Below are 19843 nucleotides of genomic sequence, written 5' to 3'. Positions count from 1 at the left end.
GCACCTGAAAATTCTTCCATATGCAATTCACAGCAGTAGGTTGATGAGCTGCAACTGTTTCAAATAACATTTGTATTTACTTATGTTTTATTTTTAATTTGCATCTAACAGCTAAATTTACTAATATGGAATGAGAACTGGTGCAGTTGTCCACTGCACATGCCCACAGTTAATTTTTTTTTTTGTGGAGGGGATGGTTGGTTTATTCCACTGGAACATGTTTGAAACAGTCTACCTACCATTTCCGGTCAGTAGGAATGCCACGTTTATGGAGATTGGGCTACTAGCCTAAACTGGGAGTAATCATTTCCTAAAGACTCAGCCTGCACCAAGCGATTAGTGTCTAACGAAGAATGAAAAACAAAAGTAAAAGAATGCTCGGCTTACTGTAGGTGGATGGAGCAATGCACAAAAACACGGAGAAAAAAGTTGCTTTTTTTATTAAACAATATTCTGCTGTGCTATTTATGTTTGTGTCAACTATAGGTTCATAGGTTCATACTAGGCTATCTGCCCGAGGGCATTTACAAGCCTAGTATGGGGAACTATACCCATTATTTTGCTGTGCCTCTGTCGAGCAGTGACACTGAGGTAATCCCTGGGTATATATCTCCCATCCATTGCACAAGATTTCTCTTGAACAAGGCCAGCGAGGTGCTCTGCCTCACATGTACCGGGATTTTGTTCCACAGCATAGGGAGTCTTTGGGTGATGAATCTATCCCTCCAGCACGTCCTATTAATAGCCATGTCGAGGTTTAAGTCTCCCCGCCCTTGTGGCTCTGATGGATCTAGATTTTTGAGGTGAAGCATATTCATCAAATCTGGGTTTGACATGGCCTTGTATGTTAGGCAAAGGTCACCTCTGAGCAGCGGTGTTTACTGAATAGAGCTGGAGTTCTTTCAGTCGGGCAGCATAGGACAGATTTTTGAGACCCTTTATCCTTTTGGTGAGGAACTTTGTGGCCTCTCCAGCTGCTGCAAGTGTCGGGTCAGATACATTCAATGGGGCATTGTACTCAATCATTGGTCTGATGAGTGATGAGTAAAGGGAGACTATGACCTCCCTTGATCTAGATGAGAATCCCTTCATGATAAGGTGGGCAATGTAGAAGGTCTTCCTAACTACTTTAGCTACATGGGTGTCGAATGACAGACTACTATCAACCTGGGTCCCCAGGTCCCTGATAACTTCTTCTGTGCTCAGTGGATTGCCACCTATTTGGTAGCTAGGTAACCTTGTTTTTCCCGAAGGGTATGACTATGCATTTTTGGCATTTAACTTTAGGCCGTGGCTCTGGCACCAGTTATCCGCTTCTGTGAGACCCTTCTGAAGGATATCTGTGTCAGATGTGTTTTCTACTATGGCGCCCAGTTTGCAGTCATCTGCAAACTTTGTCAGCCATAACCCTCCTGTGTTTGCTTGTACTGGAAAAGTAGATGCCGAACAAGAGTGGGCCCAGGACTGAGCCCTGTGGGACACCACTTGTGACAGGCTTTGAGTCTGACATGGCGCCAGCAACTCTGACCCTGTGGGTTCTGTCACTCAGCCAGTTTGCAACCCATCTTGTGATGTATGGGTTAACATTTAAGCTGATGAGTTTTTCAATGATACCCGAGTGGGGTATTGTATCGAAGGCCTTAGCCAGATCGAGGTAGGCTGTATGGACTGCCTTTCCTCATCAATGGCTTTGGTGACTGTTTCAAAAAGTCAACCAAGTTTAAAAGGCATGATCTGCCTTTGACAAAGCCAAACTGGGTTGGATCCAAAGTCTGCAAATTCCCTATGTCTTTATTTATGAGGTCCATTATGATCCTCTCCATGGCTTTGCAGATAAGGCTTGTCAAGCTAATGGGCCGGTAATTTCCAGGGTCGGTGGAGGCACCGCCTTTGTGAAGTGGGACCACAGTTGCAGATCCGGAGGTAAGACTTTGATTAAACAGCTGTCCTAGCTGTGGGTTTACTTCCTCATTGAGTTCGTGGAGCACACAGCCGGGGACACCATCAGGTCCCATGGATGCTGTGTTTTTTGCTTTAGAGAGAGCAGTTCTCACTTGGGCGCTGGAGATGTTTGGGGGCTGCAATCGTTTGGTATAGATATCTCTCCTTTGGGGAGGGGAGAAGTTTGCACTGAACCTGTCAGCCAGTATGTTGGCAATGTCTGTAGGATCAGTAATCTTCACATCATTTTGAACTAGTTCTGAGCATATCTGGGAGTTTCCTCCTAGGTTTCTAACATAGCTAAAGAAGGCCTTATGATTGTCTTTTGAGTCTTTAGCTATTTTTCTCTCAAATTTGCTTTGGATGATTTTATGAGAGCTCTTAGTTTTTACTTATAGTGATCAAGGGTGTCTTACCTTTTAAGGATTTTGCTCTATCTTGTAGTAGCTTCCTCCTTTTGTTGTAGAGTTTGTTTATGGCTGGGGTCCACCAGACTGGACGCTTGCCTTTGGTACAAAGAGTCTTTGTTTTGCTTGGGATTGCCTTATCCATGCAGTCCTGCAGGTGCTGGTAGAAGGCATTTGTAAGTGATTCAGCGGTTTGAGTACTGTTTTCCATTTCGGGGCCTTAAAGGAGACCACACCAGTCTTTAGAAGTGTGGAGTCGCCGCTTGAGAAGTTCTATACTGTGGTCTTTTTATTTCAGGTGGGGTGGGATGAGGACCTCCAGCGAGATTAGTTTGTGATCTGATCTCACCAGTGAGGGTATACTTCCGGTGTTGAACATTGTGCTCCCATGTTCGTGATGATGAGATCAAGTATGTTATCTCCTCTTGTGGGGATGGTGACTATTTGTTCCATGGCATTTGAGTTTATGAATTCCAGGAACGTTTGGGCTAGGGTGTTTGGGCTTGAGTAGTGTTCCCAGTCTATATTAGGGTAATTGAAGTCACCTAGTATGATGGTGTTTGGTGATACATTTATCCCTCTAGTGTTTTCAGGAAGGCCATGTGAGGTTCCTGAGTTTGTGAGGGTGGCCTGTAACATGCTACAATTTGCAGAGCAGTCTTGCCTACGGTTAATTGCACCTGGATGGTCTCCGATGCATCGTTGCCACCAGTCTTGAGGTGTGGGTGTCCTTGATGAATATGGATACCCCCTCCTTTCTTGGTATTGTCCGGATTTTGGGGCGGAACGCATGATATGAGGTAAAACCTGATAGCTGGGGTGCTCTCAGGAGCCTTGAACCAGGTTTCTGTCACAGCACAGACATCGATGTTCTCCATACTGAGAAGGGCCTCGAGCGTGCATTTTGAGATTTAGACTTCTGGCATTGAGCAGCATTACCCTTATTTTTTCCTTTTTGTGTTCTAGGGTGGTAGGTTTAGAATTTGAGCCTTGCCTAAAAAGGCACTATGGGTGTGGCAAGAGCCTTTGCCAATAACCGAATCCTAGGGGTGACAGGTGCAAGCCGCCCCTAAGCAGCGTGGCTTGTCCAGCATGTCATCCCAGGCAGACAGATACTGGATCCCCTTTGAATGACACCAGTGTTTAAGCCAATTGTTAAAGCTGATCATCTTATCTCTGTATTGTGGCATCATTCTTGGTGAAGGTAGGATACTGCTCAAGGTCAGGGTCATACCTGCCTGGGCTACATAATCAGAGAGCTCCTCAATGTCTCTTTTCATGTAGTCCAAGGAGGTGCGTCTCAGGTCGTTTACACCAGCGTGGACAATGACTGAGTCATATTTGTACCTGCTGTTGAGAGACCCGAGTGCTTGCGTTATGTGGCGGATTCTAGCGCCCGACAGGCAGCTTACTGTGACCTTCTCCTTACTCAGTCTGGTGGCGGCGTCAGTGTGTCTGACTATGGAGTCACCAATGACTAGTGTGTCTGGCATTGTGTTTGGCCTTAAGGGCTGTGACTGTTTGACACTCTGACTGTGAGGTCTATGTGTTGCAGGTGTTGTGTTCTGAGGTGGTGGTTGTTTGGGTGTCTGCTTTGGTGGCCTCTGCTGTTTTGGTAGATTTTTGATCAGAGCCTCCGAGTATGTCTTTGTGTGTTTATGTGTATGATTTGAGGTTGTAATGGTACTATGTGAGACTGGGTCTATAGTGTGTGTGGTAACCTTCTCCTCCTGACTGGTCTTGCCAGTCCTATGTTGAGAGAGCTCAGCCTCCAGTTTGGCCATATAGTTGCATCTCTCGCATGTATTTGTGTTTTGTGGGAGGAGGAGAGGGTTGTCTGTGTACCTGAGGCAATTGTAACATTGCCTCAATATTCAGGTTCACCAGCTGAGCAGGAGAGGACACTAGCAACTGATCCTCGACATGCTAGAAGGATAGACAAAAACTTTAAAAAGATTCCGGGGACGTGGGTGACCGAGAAATGGGGTTGCCTTTTGGGGTACTATCTATGACAAGAGTGCCGTATCAAGGTAATAAGTACTGTAGGAGCAAGTGCTAGGTTTAACAGATAGAGAATAGTCTACTTGGAGTCAAGTAGAGATGATCTTTTAGTTATAGGATACGCTGATTTGATCAGTAGTATAGTTCGAGGAAGGTAGTTTTAAGGGAAAATTTGAAGAGTGGACTTCAGGTAGCCCGAATAGTTTAAACCTGCTTAACCGGCGCTGCCCTAGTGTGCAACAGTGGCAGCTCCAAAGCGTGCTTTATAGCAGGGGGCTGGAAAAGACAGGAAATGACCCAAAATGGCCAATAAACTACAAGTTACTGCCTTAAACCACTCCTCTGAGGACAAACAGGCAGCTCAGTACTCCCTACTCCCACTAGTGAGTAAAGAAACTACCCCTTGAGCAAACAAGGAAAATGGAGAAAACAGGGACCAAGACAAAGCCCAGGGATCAGCAAAATCTGATCACTGGAACAAACTATTAGAAAAGTATGGAAAACAAGAGTATTTTATTTGTTTTTTTCAAGTTTTTTTCAGATAGGCAGAAAATACAATAAATGCTGTGTTTTTCGACTAAATGCTATCAAAAGCTAGTACACTTGAGTGTATTAGCCTGTTGTTTAACTTTTAAGCAAAACTTAAACAAGCAAGTGCAATAAACAATTCAAACTATTAAAAACAGTAAAAACAGGTAATAGCAGAATAAAACAGGCAGAAATAGCAATCGAAAGGCTTAAAAGCCTAAAAGTGAAAATGCAGAAAAAATACTTAGAATCTGGAAAGTTTGTCTTTTCTGGTCTCTGCTGCTCTAGGAACTCTGCTGGACACCACGAGGAGCTGTGCTGAGTTCTCTATAGCCAGAAAAGCCGCCAAAGCGTGCTTTATAGCAGGGGGCTGGAAAAGACAGGAAATGACCCAAAATGGCCAATAAACTACAAGTTACTGCCTTAAACCACTCCTCTGAGGACAAACAGGCAGCTCAGTACTCCCTACTCCCACTAGTGAGTAAAGAAACTACCCGTTGACCAAACAAGGAAAATGGAGAAAACAGGAACCAAGACAAAGCCCAGGATCAGCAAAATCTGATCACTGGAACAAACTATTAGAAAAGTATGGAAAACAAGAGTATTTTTTGTTTTTTCAAGTTTTTTTCAGATAGGCAGAAAATACAATAAATGCTGTGTTTTTCGACTAAATGCTATCAAAAGCTAGTACACTTGAGTGTATTAGCCTGTTGTTTAACTTTTAAGCAAAACTTAAACAAGCAAGTGCACTATGGGCTGTGTTAAACTGCCACCGACAGCCAGTCTGCATGGTATTTATTTACAGAACTGAGCTGAGTTTATATGGTGTGCCTGCTTATAAACATAAGCTTTATCTGATAATCAATACACACAGTCCTACCTAATGAGAAGGACCAAGAAAAATGGCAAAACATGAAGAACAGCAACAACAAGGCTGTCGGAAGACAAGGCCTCTGGTCAGGTCTAACCATTTGACAGGAGCAAAATGGTGCAGTTTGGGCTGGGGGACACAGTGTGGGATATTGAAATCGACAAAAACAAGACAACATGGATCTAGTGCTATGGTAAGTACATAACGTTCGTATCAGATGTTGTCTGTTTTTGTCTGATTCAACTTTTGGGACAGATTTCCAAGCTACCGAGGCACCCGGATGATATCAGGGATGGATATTCCTGAGAATGGTGTAGCCAAAGGATGTATGAGATCTGGATTGCACATCCAGCTTGTAGTGAGACACAAAGGTATGAAAGTAGGCCAGGTAGCTGCAGTATAAATCTCATCAACAGGAACATTACCCATGAAGGCAAGAGATGTAGCCATCATCCTTGTAGAATGAGTCTTCGGTTTGCTATGCAAAGCCAATCCCAACTTTTCACACGTAAACATTATACATTCAGAAAGCCACTGTATAGAGAGACTTTTTAAACTCCTTTTTCCATTTTAGCTTTACACAGAGCAATGAAACGCTGATCAGATTTCCTGATATTCTTAGTTCTGTATAAATAAAATCCGAGTTGTCGAACATCTAGCAAATGCAGAATATACTCTCCTCTTGTAGAAAACATGGAGAACAACAATGGCAAATTGATAGTCTGATTAAGGTTTGCTTCAGATACTACCTTTGGGAGAAAGTTTTTGTTCTGATGAAAACATAGATGAGGGTTTACAGGATAAGGCCTGCAAATCCAAAATCCTCCTTGCAGATGTGACAGACACTAAAACAAGAGGATTTTCCAAGAAAGATGGTTTAAATCTACTACAGCAGCAGGCTCTGAAGGAGCTTCTGTTAAAGCCTGAAGCATGACAGTAATGTCCCAAGGGGGAAATGGATCCCTTATAGGTCTTAAAAGAAACATTAATTTCAGAAAAGCTTTTGAAATCTTTAGAAAAGCAACAGAAGTCCTAACTTTGCCCAATATGAAAACTGGAAATGGCTGGTAACTGTAACTTGATGGTTGAGAAGCTGAATCCTTTTTGAAAAAGCATTGGCAAGAAGATCAGAATGGATAGAAGAGATGTTGAAAAGGATCTAACCCTCTGAAGGAAGCCCATAATGGAAAACCGTCTCTAACTACTGAGATAAACTTTCCTAGTATTTGTTTTTGTGTGAAGATGACTAAATGTGGATTACAAGAGTAGAAAGCCTGGCATCTCTGGCCACCACTGGAATTAAAGGAAAGAAGCAGTTAATTTTTGAGTTTTCAGGTTTCAATGAGGCTGACTTGATGGGTGACTCAGAAGAGTGGGATGAGGACTCAACACCTATGGCAGATGTACTAGCTGAGGCCAGATAAAGGTAAAACAAACTTGCCAAGGCCAAAAAGGAGCAATGAGGATAACTCTGGCCTTGTACCTTCTGGCTTTCTGAAGAAATTTTGTTATGGGAGGAATGGAAAGAAAGGCAAAAAGGAGTCCCAGGGCCTAAATGTCGACTACAGTATCTCTTGGTTTGACCCTATGGAGGGGATCAGGACAAAGTCACTGCAGCATTTGCTGTTTACATACTAAGTAAAAACTCTGCAAGGTTGGCAACAGTGACTGAAAATCTGTGTCATCATTGTCTGACTGAGGGACACTCATACGGCAGGAGAATGGATCTGCTCAGTTTGTCTGCCAGAACAACAGAAGTTCCCAGAATGCGAGTTGCAATGAGAAAGTGATGGAAACACATTGCCCACTGCCACACACTCATACCTTCCCTGCAAAAGTGGATATGATCAGGTTCCTCCATGCTTGCTGATATGCCAGACTACTGCCAGGTTGTCCATCTGCAATTGGAGGTTGTGGGGAGAACAGCTGCCCCCCCCCCCCCGAGATGTCAGAAGGGGGTCAACTACCAACTGATGTGTTTCCTGTAAGTTGAATCTGTGTAGGTAAAAGGTGAGACATCAAAGAACACTGAACTGAAAGGGTTCACTGCAGGACAACCATACAGTATCTTACGAGAGGGACCAGAGAGATCGAAGTGGCCACTAAGCCCAAAAGCTTAAGAATAATAAGTCTTACAGAGGAGGAAAGGATGGTGAAGACCCTGTGAAGTTACATTATGCAGAGAACATTCTAGACTGTGTGAGTTTGCCTGACAGTTTGTATCCAGGTGGCAAGCAATGAACTCTATTTGTTATGAAGGTATTATAGCGGACTCTTTATAGGACTGACTGTAATCCCAAAGTCTTGGGAAAGGTGGAACAAAAAGTCCCTGTGCTGGACCAGTAGATCTTTGGTTGGCGAGGAACCAATCAACTAAATATGGGAACACTTGGAACCCCTGCAGTCTGAGACACACTGCTACCACTGCCGTGCATCTGAACACATGTGGGTGGGGGTGCTATGGTAAGACCAAAGGGCAGTGCCCTGAACTCAAAATGATTGGCTCCCAGCCAGAAATGGAGAAATCTTATGGACTGCTTCATTATCTTGATATGATTGTAGGCATTCTGGAGATCTATCAAGCACATCCAGTCATCCTTCCTCAGAGGAGGTAAAATGGACTGAACCATCAACATCCAGAATTTTGTGCGTTTCAGAACTATTAGAAGTGGCTTAGGTCCAAGATTGGCCTCAGATTCCCCTCTGTTCCTGAAAACTAAAAAGAACCTGGTACAGACTCAGAGTCCTGACTGGTCTTGGGGAACTGCTAGATGTCTCTCTCTTCTAGCACTTTTTTTTTTTTTTTTTGGCCAATGCAGATTCCATCTGACTGGATGGTATGTCTGGAATTTTTCTCCTTTTCAGTTGATAGCAGACAAAGGAAATAAAGAAGACCCTGGTTATTACCCTCTGCAACCAAGAATCTGGTTTGATGGCCTACTCGGCTTGAAGGTGCAGGGATAAGTGCCCCATGACTGCCTCCAACATGTGGCAGTCAAGTAGCCATTCAGGAGCGCTGATAGGGTTTCTCTGTGAAAGAGCCTCAAAACCCAGTTTTGTGGTCTGCCTCTGCGATGGGGTGACGACTGTCCACAGGAGCATCTTGGCTAAATCCCTTGGGTTTCCGAAACCACAACTTTCGCCTACTTTTGGTCCCTAGAAAAGATCATTTGAGGGATGGAAAAGTAGACTCCAATTACAGACAATGTCTTGCCTTCCTGCTCTTTTTTGGTGGGCATTTCTTTCACGTTTGGTCTAAACAGAGTCAAACCATCAAAACGGGCATTGATGGAGGTCTTGAAGCCTTCTGCGAAATCACACAGGCACATCTAAGCAAGTCAGCATTTAGGAATGCCAGTGCTTGCCTCCCTGGCTGTACAATCAACTGCGTTAGAAAGCAGGTGGATGGATACATTAGATATAGCTTGGAAGGTGAACAACTCGGACTCCAATGACTTCTGGATGCCCACTGATAGGTTTCCTGAGAGGTACTTGGTCAGCTCCTTTAAGTACCTCAGAAAATGTGTGTCATATGGGTGGGGTTACTCAGTAGTTTGAGTGTAAATGACGTTGAAGTGCATGTCCATTTCTCAAATCTGTCCCAAGCCATACACTCTCATTGGGGGGGTGAGGGGGTGGACAGACATGCTCTCTTCACAGAGATCCTTTTTTAAAATCTCATCTGGCGTGCATGGTACTGGCTCCACCACATCATTTTCCTTCCACACACACTGTGAAACTAGATCTATAAGGTCATTAGTGGGTGGTACCCTCCAAGAGGTAAAACAGCTAGCCGCAAACACCTCCAGGAACTGACTCTTCAGAAGAGGGTGCATCAGAAGATCGATACCCCTTCCCTCCAGTTCATCAATTCAAGAATGTCACCAAAGGCGATATCTTCTAGGCCGTGATCATGGGAACCCTTCTCCGTAATCAGTCTGTCTCTTCAGTGACAGACTCCAGGAAGGAATTTAAATGCCTTCACTTACAAGTCTGCTTCTTTGGTACCTGCTCCACTGGGGCTTCAGGGAAAGGTTTAGAATCACCTGGACACTTATATGGCAAGCACCACACAGACTGGAAGAGGCTGACTAACCCCCACTGACCAGGATGAACAGATTTGAATACAGAATCCACCAGAGGTTGGGACAAAGCCAAGCATGGCAGAAACCCCTCTTCTCTCGGTCTGGAGAAAACCCTTTCAAATGCCTTGAAAGCTGAAGACACAATCACAGCAGAGGAAGCATTCTTGTGATCTGAAAAAGGGACAGGAGAGAGACATCCTTGGCTTAGACCTGCCCGTACTCTGAGGCCAACAATGGCACCGAGCAATTGAGCTCCACGGCACTGAAGGGAAGGGACACTTCTGAAACATTTGGAGTTGATCCCATTCCCTTAGCCTCAGCTCGGAGATTCATCCTGATCTAACACCAGAGTCAACAGACTAAGTGAAACTAACTTCTGGAGCTGAAGTAAAAAGGAAAACTGCCAGCTCTGACATTGGTGTTCTGACAGGAAGGCTTGAATCAATGGATTTTGAATCCAAAGGTCAGACCAGAACTAGAGAAACCAATGAAGGCATGACAAAAGGGCCACAACCAGAGCCCCCAAAGTGGTTGGTGTCAGCAGATCCCCCAGTTGAATCTGCATTCAGAGGGACCTCCACATCATCCTGGTGATCTCTGCTTCTGTAAGGATCCCAGACAAATGGAAAGACCTTGAAGATGAAGCCACTAAACGTGGTTGAGATGAACATCTCTCCTGTAGGAAAGAGAAGTGAAGCCTAGGACTCAATAGCTCCAGGAAGAAACAAGGAGGAGGTATTGCAAATCAGATCTGAATGGTCTCCAGTTCTCAACACTTAGGTGTCTTTGATGCTGCACCAAGATAATCTGTTGGATCTGGTGACCACTTCTTGGGTTTTTCTGCCCTCTTTTTAGTGTCCTTCTTATAGGTTCATATGTGTTTACTAGGCTAACACGGGTCTTTTTAAGCCTAGCCGTGCATCCCAAATCTCTGACAAGTTCTGAAACCCTTGATAAGTATAAGTATAAGCATGGGCATGGGAGATGAACCATTTACAGGTTACCTGTTTGCATTAGAGAGACAGGTGCCAAACCAGGGATGAATTTCCAGTTTCCCATACAATTGTCCATGTTGCACTTGAATTGGGTTAGGAAGGAACTCTGCTTCACATGGATGGAGAGCCTGTTCCATAGACAGGGTAGTCTCTGGGATACATATCTAGCTCTTCAGCAGATCCTATTTATATCACAGGCAAGGTTTAAGTCTTTAAAACAGGTAATTCTGGTACTGTTTCTCTTGGTTCCTCTAGTTTTGTCCCTCTCTCTATCTTTATCCTTTGATGACAGGCTTATCAGACTTCTGAACAAGATGGAGCAACTCCCCGGTTTAGGCATCCCAAAGGCCCTTTAGGACAAGTTTGTCCCTGTGTCCCTGAAGTTCTCTATGAATAAAAGCGGCAAACACTTCGCAATCTGTGTCCAAATGTGCTACCCCAGGCAATAAACATAATGAATGAGGGTCCTGCAGTGGTATTTTGTGGCTGCAAGCCAAAAAAATTTTAAATCCATTGTCTGTGTATGTCTGCAGCTATCAACAAACAATAACCAATATTGTTACTCACAATAAACAGTATTTAGAAAAAAGCACTAACTATCCCACTTAAATAATGGTAAAGGCAAAAGTTTTTTTTTTTTTTTTTTTTTTTGGTAAGGTGAAAAAATAGGAATATAACTGAAGAAAGGGACTAGCAAAAAAATAGTTATGACAAGGAGCACAAACTGAGAAAGAAAAAGCACTTATCTGCCTAAGAAATTAGAGCCCTCAAAGACTGCATCTTCCTAGATCAACTAGCAAACGAGATCTGGGGAACTCTGGAGATGAGGGAAATATGGGTAAGGGAGGAGTCAAAGCCCTGGATCCAAAGCTTCTGAAAAGCATAGAGGTCGGATCCAGTTAGATCCAATAACCCAAAGTTTGAATCAGACTAAACAAGATTGGATTACTATAGCTGAGAAAACACAGCTCTGTTCAAATGCACTTAAAATGCTCGAAAAACTATACTGACCACAACTAAAATTCATTCACAAAACTTCCAGAACCTAACATTAAAAGCTATATTAAAGAACCATGAGAAGTACTGCATAAAATGTTACCACGGGCAAGCCACAAACTATTCAGATTCATAATAAAGCAGCTAACATTTTCATTATAATACAGCATCAACCTTCTCCACTACATTGTTATTTTCTAAACCACTTGCCCTGATTTTGATTACCCTCTTATTTGCTGTATCAAAAGAAAAGTAAATAAACTGGAGGAAGAACCACACTGCACAGACATCTCCCTTAATCATGGGGCCACAGTGCAGTTGCAGAACTGTTTCCCCAACACCAATGAAGAGTGTGGCAAAGTGTGGAGAATGTACACCTATGGAGAGGGACCAACAGTTTAATAGTCATGAGATGAAGGACTACCTGCACAGTCAAGTAGATTTTCCAAAGACTTTTTCACTACTACTGGAACTTCTCTGGGTACATCTCCTCTGATATTAGACATGCCTGCTTCAGCTATCAGCAACCCATAATACATATAAAGTCCTAAATCCTTTAGCACTAGCATAAGTTTATATATCATTTACACTTCAAGAAGAACATTTTTCATATCTGCAAGTCCTTGCCTGTTGGCCTACCAACAGCTACTCAGTCCATTAATTCCAAGGACACAGCAGCCTCACATTCCCAGGCAGGGTAAGAGACTTATGGCCAGTTTGCTCTGCCCTGGAATCACAACCAGCCTTTGCATTCCCTTGCAAGTGTAAGGTGGTAAGGTGCAAGCAAACTTGCTAGTCAAACAGACTGGCCTATACTCTCTTCACTGGGAGTTCACTCTTCTCTGTGGCTCCTGCTATTGCTGTTTCTCAAAGGGAAGTGTGCCAAGACGCATTGAACTCCCTCGGTTTCATAGGTACTATGCACTATAACAACATGGACTCTGCCTAGTGTTCCCATTAGATGTCACCCCAGTCATAGCCGGCCTTAGGCATAGGCCAACTAGGCAGCCGCCTAGGGCGCCGGTCTAGCAGGGGCGCTTTTCCAGTATTTATTTGGTGTAGGTAGACCAGGATGGAGGCACCAGGTAGTGTGGTGGGGGGTGCCATGGAGCCCTTTTGCCTAGGGCACCAGTTGACCTAGGGCCGCTCCTGACCCCAGTGGTGAGCCACTGCTGATTCCCTCCCCATGGGATGGGTGAGCTTGCAATAGACACAAACACATGCATCTTTTCCAGCCAGAACCTACATGTCCCTGAGCTACTACTTGAAATCTAGTCACCTGCAGCACAGTCAGGGCTTAATCACTCTACATTACAGAGATGGCTTTTCAAAGAACTTTTATATTTTTCATCTCGCTTTTAAAATATTTTAGTCCCAGTTTATTCCCACTCAAAATACTAGAAACCAGACACTGTACATTAGCAAAATTTTCTAATGAGCTATACAAAAAGCTGAGAGGATTAAAAATGGTAGGAACAGTAGTACACTCACTGTTTGCGTGGTTGATGCAGCTTTGAATTTCTCCTTGTGTAAGCAATTCTTCATACACATCTCTCTCCTCTTCTAAAGCAGGACAAGCCTGTATAAACAGAATGAAAATGATAAAATATAAGTGAAGTCAAGTACTGCATACAAAATTTTCTTCTGATGCAAAGGTACAAAAAAGGAAGTTATGTACTCACCATAACGTTCCATCTCGCCTTCATTCATCACTGATGGGTTCAGAGCTGATCATCGGCTCTGACACGGCCGACTAGCAAGCTCAAAGTTCTCCAGTAGCTCGAGACCCCACCCCATATCCCATAACGCACTTCGGGAATTACCTCAGATCTTGTTTGCTGCATACCATATAATAATACAATAATTATTCTGCCTAGGAATGAATACACATTGAAAAACCAGGATGAGGACTGCCAGCCAGGAGAGGGGAAGAAGGAGGGATGTGAGAATGAAGGCGAGATGGAACAACTCACATGGAACGTTATGGTGAGTACATAACTTCTTTATGTGAAGTTGTTCAATCTTGCCGTTCATTCATCAATGATGGGTAGCGTCCCTAGCACCCTGATCTTGGGTGGCTCACGGAAGTAAACTCTTCAGAACCATAGAACCAAATGAAGCCCTGTCCCTGGAAGCCTTATCCACTTTGTAACGAGTTATAAAAGTGTGAGGTTTAGACAATGTGGCTGCTGCACAGATGTTATCCAAAGGCAATTTGACTTGAAAGGCTGACGAGGTAGAAACTGCTCTGGTTGAATGAGCCTTTACCTTATTAGACAAGGGCATACTATGACAAGCATATGTATAGGTGATACAATCCGACAGCCACTTTACACAGGGTTGTTTTAGCAGCTGGTTTACCTTTCCTGGTCTCAGAAAAAGACACAAAGAGCTGATATGATTTCCTAATGTCTTTTGTTCTGTCCAAATAAAATCTAAGTTGTCTACGAACATCGAGTTTATGCAACATATATTCCGATTTGTTGGTAGATTAGGGAAGAAAACGGGAAACTCAATGATTTGATTTATGTTAACCTCAAAACATACTTTGGGCAGAAAGGATGGATTTGTCCTGAGAGATACTCTGTCAATATGGAAGACCATGTAAGGGGGCTTGATGAAAAGGGCTTGGAGCTCTGACACTCTTCGGGCTAAAGTGATGGCTACTAAGAAGATAGTTTTCCATGACAAAAATTTTATTTCACAAGATGATGCAGGCTCAAAAGGAGGAAGAATGATACGAGATAACATAAAATTCAAATTCCAGGGGGAGTAAAGTGTCTTCACTGGAGGCCTTATGTGAAAGGAACCTTTTAGAAAAGCCTTAGACAATTGGTGAGCCTTAACATTCAAATCAATTATTCCTAGATGGAAATTAGATATAGCAGCTTATTGTACTCGCACCGTAGCTGCTGCTGCTCCTTTGCTGAAGATTTGTCAAGAATTGTAAGATAGAAGACAATGGCGCTTGATAGGGGTCAATGTTATGGGAAGAAACCCAAATGGAAAATCTCTTCTACTTACGATACAATTTTCTGGTGGAAGGTTTATGGGAAGCGAACAGAAATATTACAGAGCCTGACTATGCAGGGAATTGGAGCAGCCAAGCGGTTAGCTTCATTGTCTGCAATGATGGGTGAAGATCCCCTGACAGATGTGTCAACAAGTCCGGAACTGGGTCCAGGATCCATGGATCTTCCAGAATATGATGGTAAAGAAACGGGAACCAAATCTGCCAAGGCCAATGAGGGGCTATAAGGATGATTGCCCATCCCAGCAACTTTGCTTTCTATAAGAAATTGGGTATCAGGGGAATTGGTGGAAATGCAGAGAGGAGACCCGGGGGCTAATCGTGGACAAGAGCATCCCTCGGGAAGTGACCTGGCGTGGGAATCAGGGCAAAATAGCTTCTGCATTTGTTGTTGATGTGAGTGGCAAACAGGTCGCAGGAAGGCTGGCCCCATTTGTGGAAGATCCTGTCCGCAAATCCCTTTTTGAGGGACCATTCATGGGGCAATAAGATTGCTCTGCTCAGTCTGTCTGCTATGACGGGATGTGCATTGCCAACAGAAAGTGCTGGGATGACAGTGCCCACTGCCATACTCTGAGGGCTACTCGGCAAAAGGGATAAGACTTGGTCCCGCCTTGTTTGTTCAGATACCAGACCACTGACATGTTGTCTGTCTGTATTGCAATGGAAGAGAGTCCTGAAAGCATTGCAACAATAGAAGTACTGCTCTCATCTCCAGGACATTGATATGCAGATGTGATTCTTGATCTGTCCATGTGCCTTGGGCAGTCTTTCCCTGAAAAAGCCCCCCCCCCCCCCTATCAGGGAAGCGTCCATGGTCACAGTGGTAACTGGAGGGGGAAGCATGAAAGGACGTCCTATTGTGACAGGAAAAGACGTCAACCACCACCGAAGATCCTTCTTGCAGGAATTCATTATCATGATCATGTGACTCATTGGAAGTTCTTGGTAAGACCATTGCGTGAATAGAAGCCACTGAAGGATTCTCATATGCATCCTTGCTAACGGGATTGCTAGAATGACTGCCGCCATCAATCCTAGAACTTTCAATACCTCTGCTGCTGGTGCTCTGTTCTTTGATATCAGGGACATGATGTGTTGGCGAAAAATAGAGATTCTTTCTGGTGGAAGGCAGAGAATGGTGGTTGATGTGTCTAGTTCTGTCCCTATAAAAACGATATGCTGCGATGGCAACAAGGCAGACTTTTCGAAGTTGACTGTAATGCCTAGCTAATTGCAGTGTGTCAGAGTAGCCTCTCTCGCTTGAAGAAGTTGATGCCTGGTGGTGGAGGTAAGGAGCCAATCGTCTAGATACGGAAACACCTGGAATCCTAGACGCCTCAGGGGAGCCGTGACTACTGCCATGCACTTGAACACTCTGGGGGCTGTAGTGAGACCAAAGGGCAGAGCTCAGAAATGATAATGATAGTCTCCCAGCCGGAAACGCAGGTGATCTCTGGATGGTCTGGCCATCTTTATGTGGTAGTGCGCATCCTTGAGATCGATCGAGCACATCCAATTGTCCTTCCCCCAAGAACGGGAGTATGGACTGTAGCATGACCATATGGAACTTTTCTTTTCTCACAAATTGATTGAGCCTGCTGAGATCCAAAATGGGTCTTCAGTCCCCTGTTTTCTTTGGAACCAAAAAGAACTTTGAGTAAGTTCCGAATCCTGTCTGGTCTGCTGGGACTGGCTGGATGACTCTTTTTCCTAGCAATCGGCGTACCTCTATTGCTGCTTGTCCCATGTGACTGGGTGGAACATCCAGGATTTTTTTGACGGGAAGAGGCTGGGTGGAGAACGGTATGAAATACCCTCTGGAAATGATACTTTGTACCCTACTGTCATTTGTTATATTTAGCCAGGCTTTGTGGTACAATGATAAGCGACCCCTGATCGCCTCCAGAGTAGGACAGCCAGGCCTCCCTTCAGGAGCACTGGTAGGATTGACCAGAGAAGTGATCTCTGTCACCCTGGTGTTCTGGACCCCCTCTACCGCGAGGGTGGCGTCTTCCATTGAAACACCTCCTCTGCCTCTGGAGCGAGACTCTCCACGTGTGACTCGAAAGGCTCCTTGGGCTTTCCGGAACCACATCTTTCCTCCCCTCTGACCTTTGGGAAAGGGTCGAGTGGGGGTGGAAAAACGGACTCCAACGGCAGACAGAGTCTTTCCTTCTTGCTCACACCTGGTTAAATTCTCCTTCACCTTTGGCCTAAACAAAGATGAGCCGTCAAATGGGGTATTAGTAAAAGACGACTTGAAGGGTTCCCCGAAGAAACAGTCTCGCATCCAGGCATGCCTATGAAGAGTGATTCCTGTACCTGCGGCTCTACTCGAACCATCAGCTGTGTATGATACGAGATGCATGGACGAGTTGACTATCGAATTGAGGGTATAGAGCCAAGTGGCAATCTTACTGGATACACTCAAAGCTACAGCACCCTGAAGAGTATCTCCCAACTCCTTAAGGGGATCTCTCTGCAGTCTGGTAAAATGTGTCAAGTATTTCAGTGATCTGAGTAAGAAAGTCACTGAACTGAACATGCGCTTCCCATATCTATCCATGATCCCAGGAGGATGGACAGATGAGGAAGTCTCAGACATTTCCTTTTTGGAGGCTGCCGCCACCACCATGGCATCAACAGGGACTCCCTTGGTCAAAACGGACTTATCCACAGGGGTGAAATAAACTTATTAGGCCTCCTAGAAACAGGTTCCATAGATTCTGGAGACTCCCACGCCCTACGAGAGACCAGATCCATAAGCTCATCATAGGACAGAGATACCCAAGAGGTGGAAGTTTGAGACCCAAATGCCTTCAGGAGAACCGACTTCGTCCTCAGTAGGGCTCTTGGACTGCCAATCACCCCTCTGCCTAAGAATTTCAAGAATCTCTGCAAAGGAGATGTCCTCAGAGGGGGGATCTGGGGGACCCTTCTGATTCATCCAGGTCAGTGTCCGATGTGATAAGACTCTGGGGGGGGGGGGTCCAAATGCCACCTCTTGCATAATCTCTTCCTGGGAACCTCTTTAGGGGGAACTTCTGGAGAGGTCTCAGAAGAGCAGGGAGCGCCCTGTGGGGCTACCTGAGGCTCTGGGTCTCTACGCTTGGGATGACTGGAGGAAACAAACAGACACATGCACTTTAGGGGAAGAAGAGGCCAGACCTTGAGATGAGGAAGTCTTGGGAGATGACACTCGCCTCATAGCATGGAATGCACCTCGGCTCCGACGAGAAGGAGTCGATGGCTCTGATGGAGCTTCAATCTCCTCCAGCACCAAAGCCGTGGGCTCCGAGCCCGAGGTAGGAGCCATGCTCACCCGAGCCGAGGCCCCGAGAGGAAGAGTCAGCACCGACAAGTCGGTGCGGCTATCCTCCCTGGACCCGACCGGAGTGTGTCAGCTCCTAGAGTCCCCGGTCGGCGCCAAGAACGTCTGAGCAGATGGAGCCGATGACACTGGAGCAGGTGTTGGCTCCAAGGGATCCACAATCATCAGGTCGGCCTCCTCCAGCTCCGAAGGTCCGGTATGGCTCGGAGGAGGAGCAGACAATTCAAAGGTAGTGGTCTTCGGCTCCGACGGTTGTTCATAGGTTCATACTAGGCTATCTGCCCTAGGGCATTTATAAGACTAGCCAGAATGTGTTTGGCTTTCGCCACCCATTTTAAATTTATTTTGCTATGCCCTTTTTCGAGGTTAGTATACTGTGCCTCTGTCTAACAGTGACACAGAAGTGATAGCCGGGGTAGACCTACGATCTCCCATCCACTCATCAAGATTCCTCTTGAAGAGAGTCAATGAGGGACTCTGCCTAACCTGTACTGGGATTTTATTGCAGAGTGAAGGGAGCCTCTGGGTTATGAATCTGTCCCTCCAGCATGTCCTATTTATTTCAGTGCTGAGGTTCAAGTCTCTCGAGCACGTAGCTCGATGGGATTTGGATTTTCTGAGGTGCAGCATGCCCATTAATTCCGGGTTGGACATGGCTTTATACGTCAGGCACAGATCGCCTCTGAACAGGCGGTATGCCACTGAGTAGAGCTGGAGTTTCTTTAACCGGGCAGCATATAACATCTGTTTGAGCCCTTTGATCCTCTTGGTGAGGTACTTTTGGGGTCTTTCCAGTTGCTGCAGGTGTCTGGTAAGGTACATCCCAAAAGGGGCATTGTACTCAACTATGGGCCTGATGAGGGATAAGTAAAGAGGCACGATGACCTCCCCTGATCTAGATGTGAATCCCTTCATGATTAGGTGGGCTATATAAAATGTTTTTCTAACCACTTTGGCCACGTGGTTGTCAAATGAGAGATTGCTATCAACTTGGGTCCCCAGGTCCCTAATTACTTCTTCTGTACTTAATGGATTACCACTTATGTGGTAATTTGTGGGCACTTTGTTTTTGCCAAAGGGGATGACTATACACTTTTTGGCATTTAGCTTGAGGCCATGGCTCTGGCACCAGTTGTCTGTTTCTATGAGGCCCTTTTGGAGGATGCTTGTGTCGGCTGGAGAGTCGATTATGGCGCCCAGTTTGCAGTCATCTGTGAACTTAGTCAGCCACAGTCCTTCCGTGTTGGCCTGTACCTCCGAGAAATATATACCGAACAAGAGAGGTCCCAGGACTGAGCCTTGTGGGACACCACTTGTAACTGGTTTGGAGTCTGACATGGCTCCAGCAATTCTAACCATGTGGGTTCTTGTCCTTGAGCCAGTTTGCAATCCATCTAGTGACATAGGGGTTTATATTTAAGCTGGTGAGCTTATCTATAATACCCGAGTGGGGTATTGTATCGAAGGCTTTTGCGAGGTCCAGGTAGGCTGTGTGGACCACCTTCCCCTTATCAATCGCCTTGGTGACTGTTTCAAAGAAATCAACCAGGTTTAAGAGGCAGGATCTGCCCTTAACAAAGCCGAACTGGGTAGGATCCAGTGTCTGTAGGTCCCCAATATCTTTATTTATGAGGTCCATGATGATCCTTTCCAT

The 19843-nt window shown here is 45.0% G+C and overlaps 1 protein-coding gene across 1 annotated transcript in view; it reads right to left on the bottom strand.

Annotated features, from left to right (window-relative positions):
- The window catches only part of IQGAP2 (IQ motif containing GTPase activating protein 2), a gene marked incomplete in the record, with an annotated part of 4327392 nt that overhangs the window by 2423321 nt on the left and 1884228 nt on the right, over nucleotides 1-19843 (bottom strand). Inside the window, 1 exon segment of the mRNA XM_044063965.1 lies at nucleotides 13316-13403. Coding sequence (XP_043919900.1) covers nucleotides 13316-13403 — 88 coding nt within the window.

This window comes from Protopterus annectens, chromosome 2.part2 (genome assembly GCF_019279795.1).
Source record: "Protopterus annectens isolate FY-2018-M chromosome 2.part2, PAN1.0, whole genome shotgun sequence".
NCBI classification, from domain to species: domain Eukaryota; kingdom Metazoa; phylum Chordata; order Ceratodontiformes; family Protopteridae; genus Protopterus; species Protopterus annectens.
This window is presented reverse-complemented; position numbering and strand designations above follow the sequence as displayed.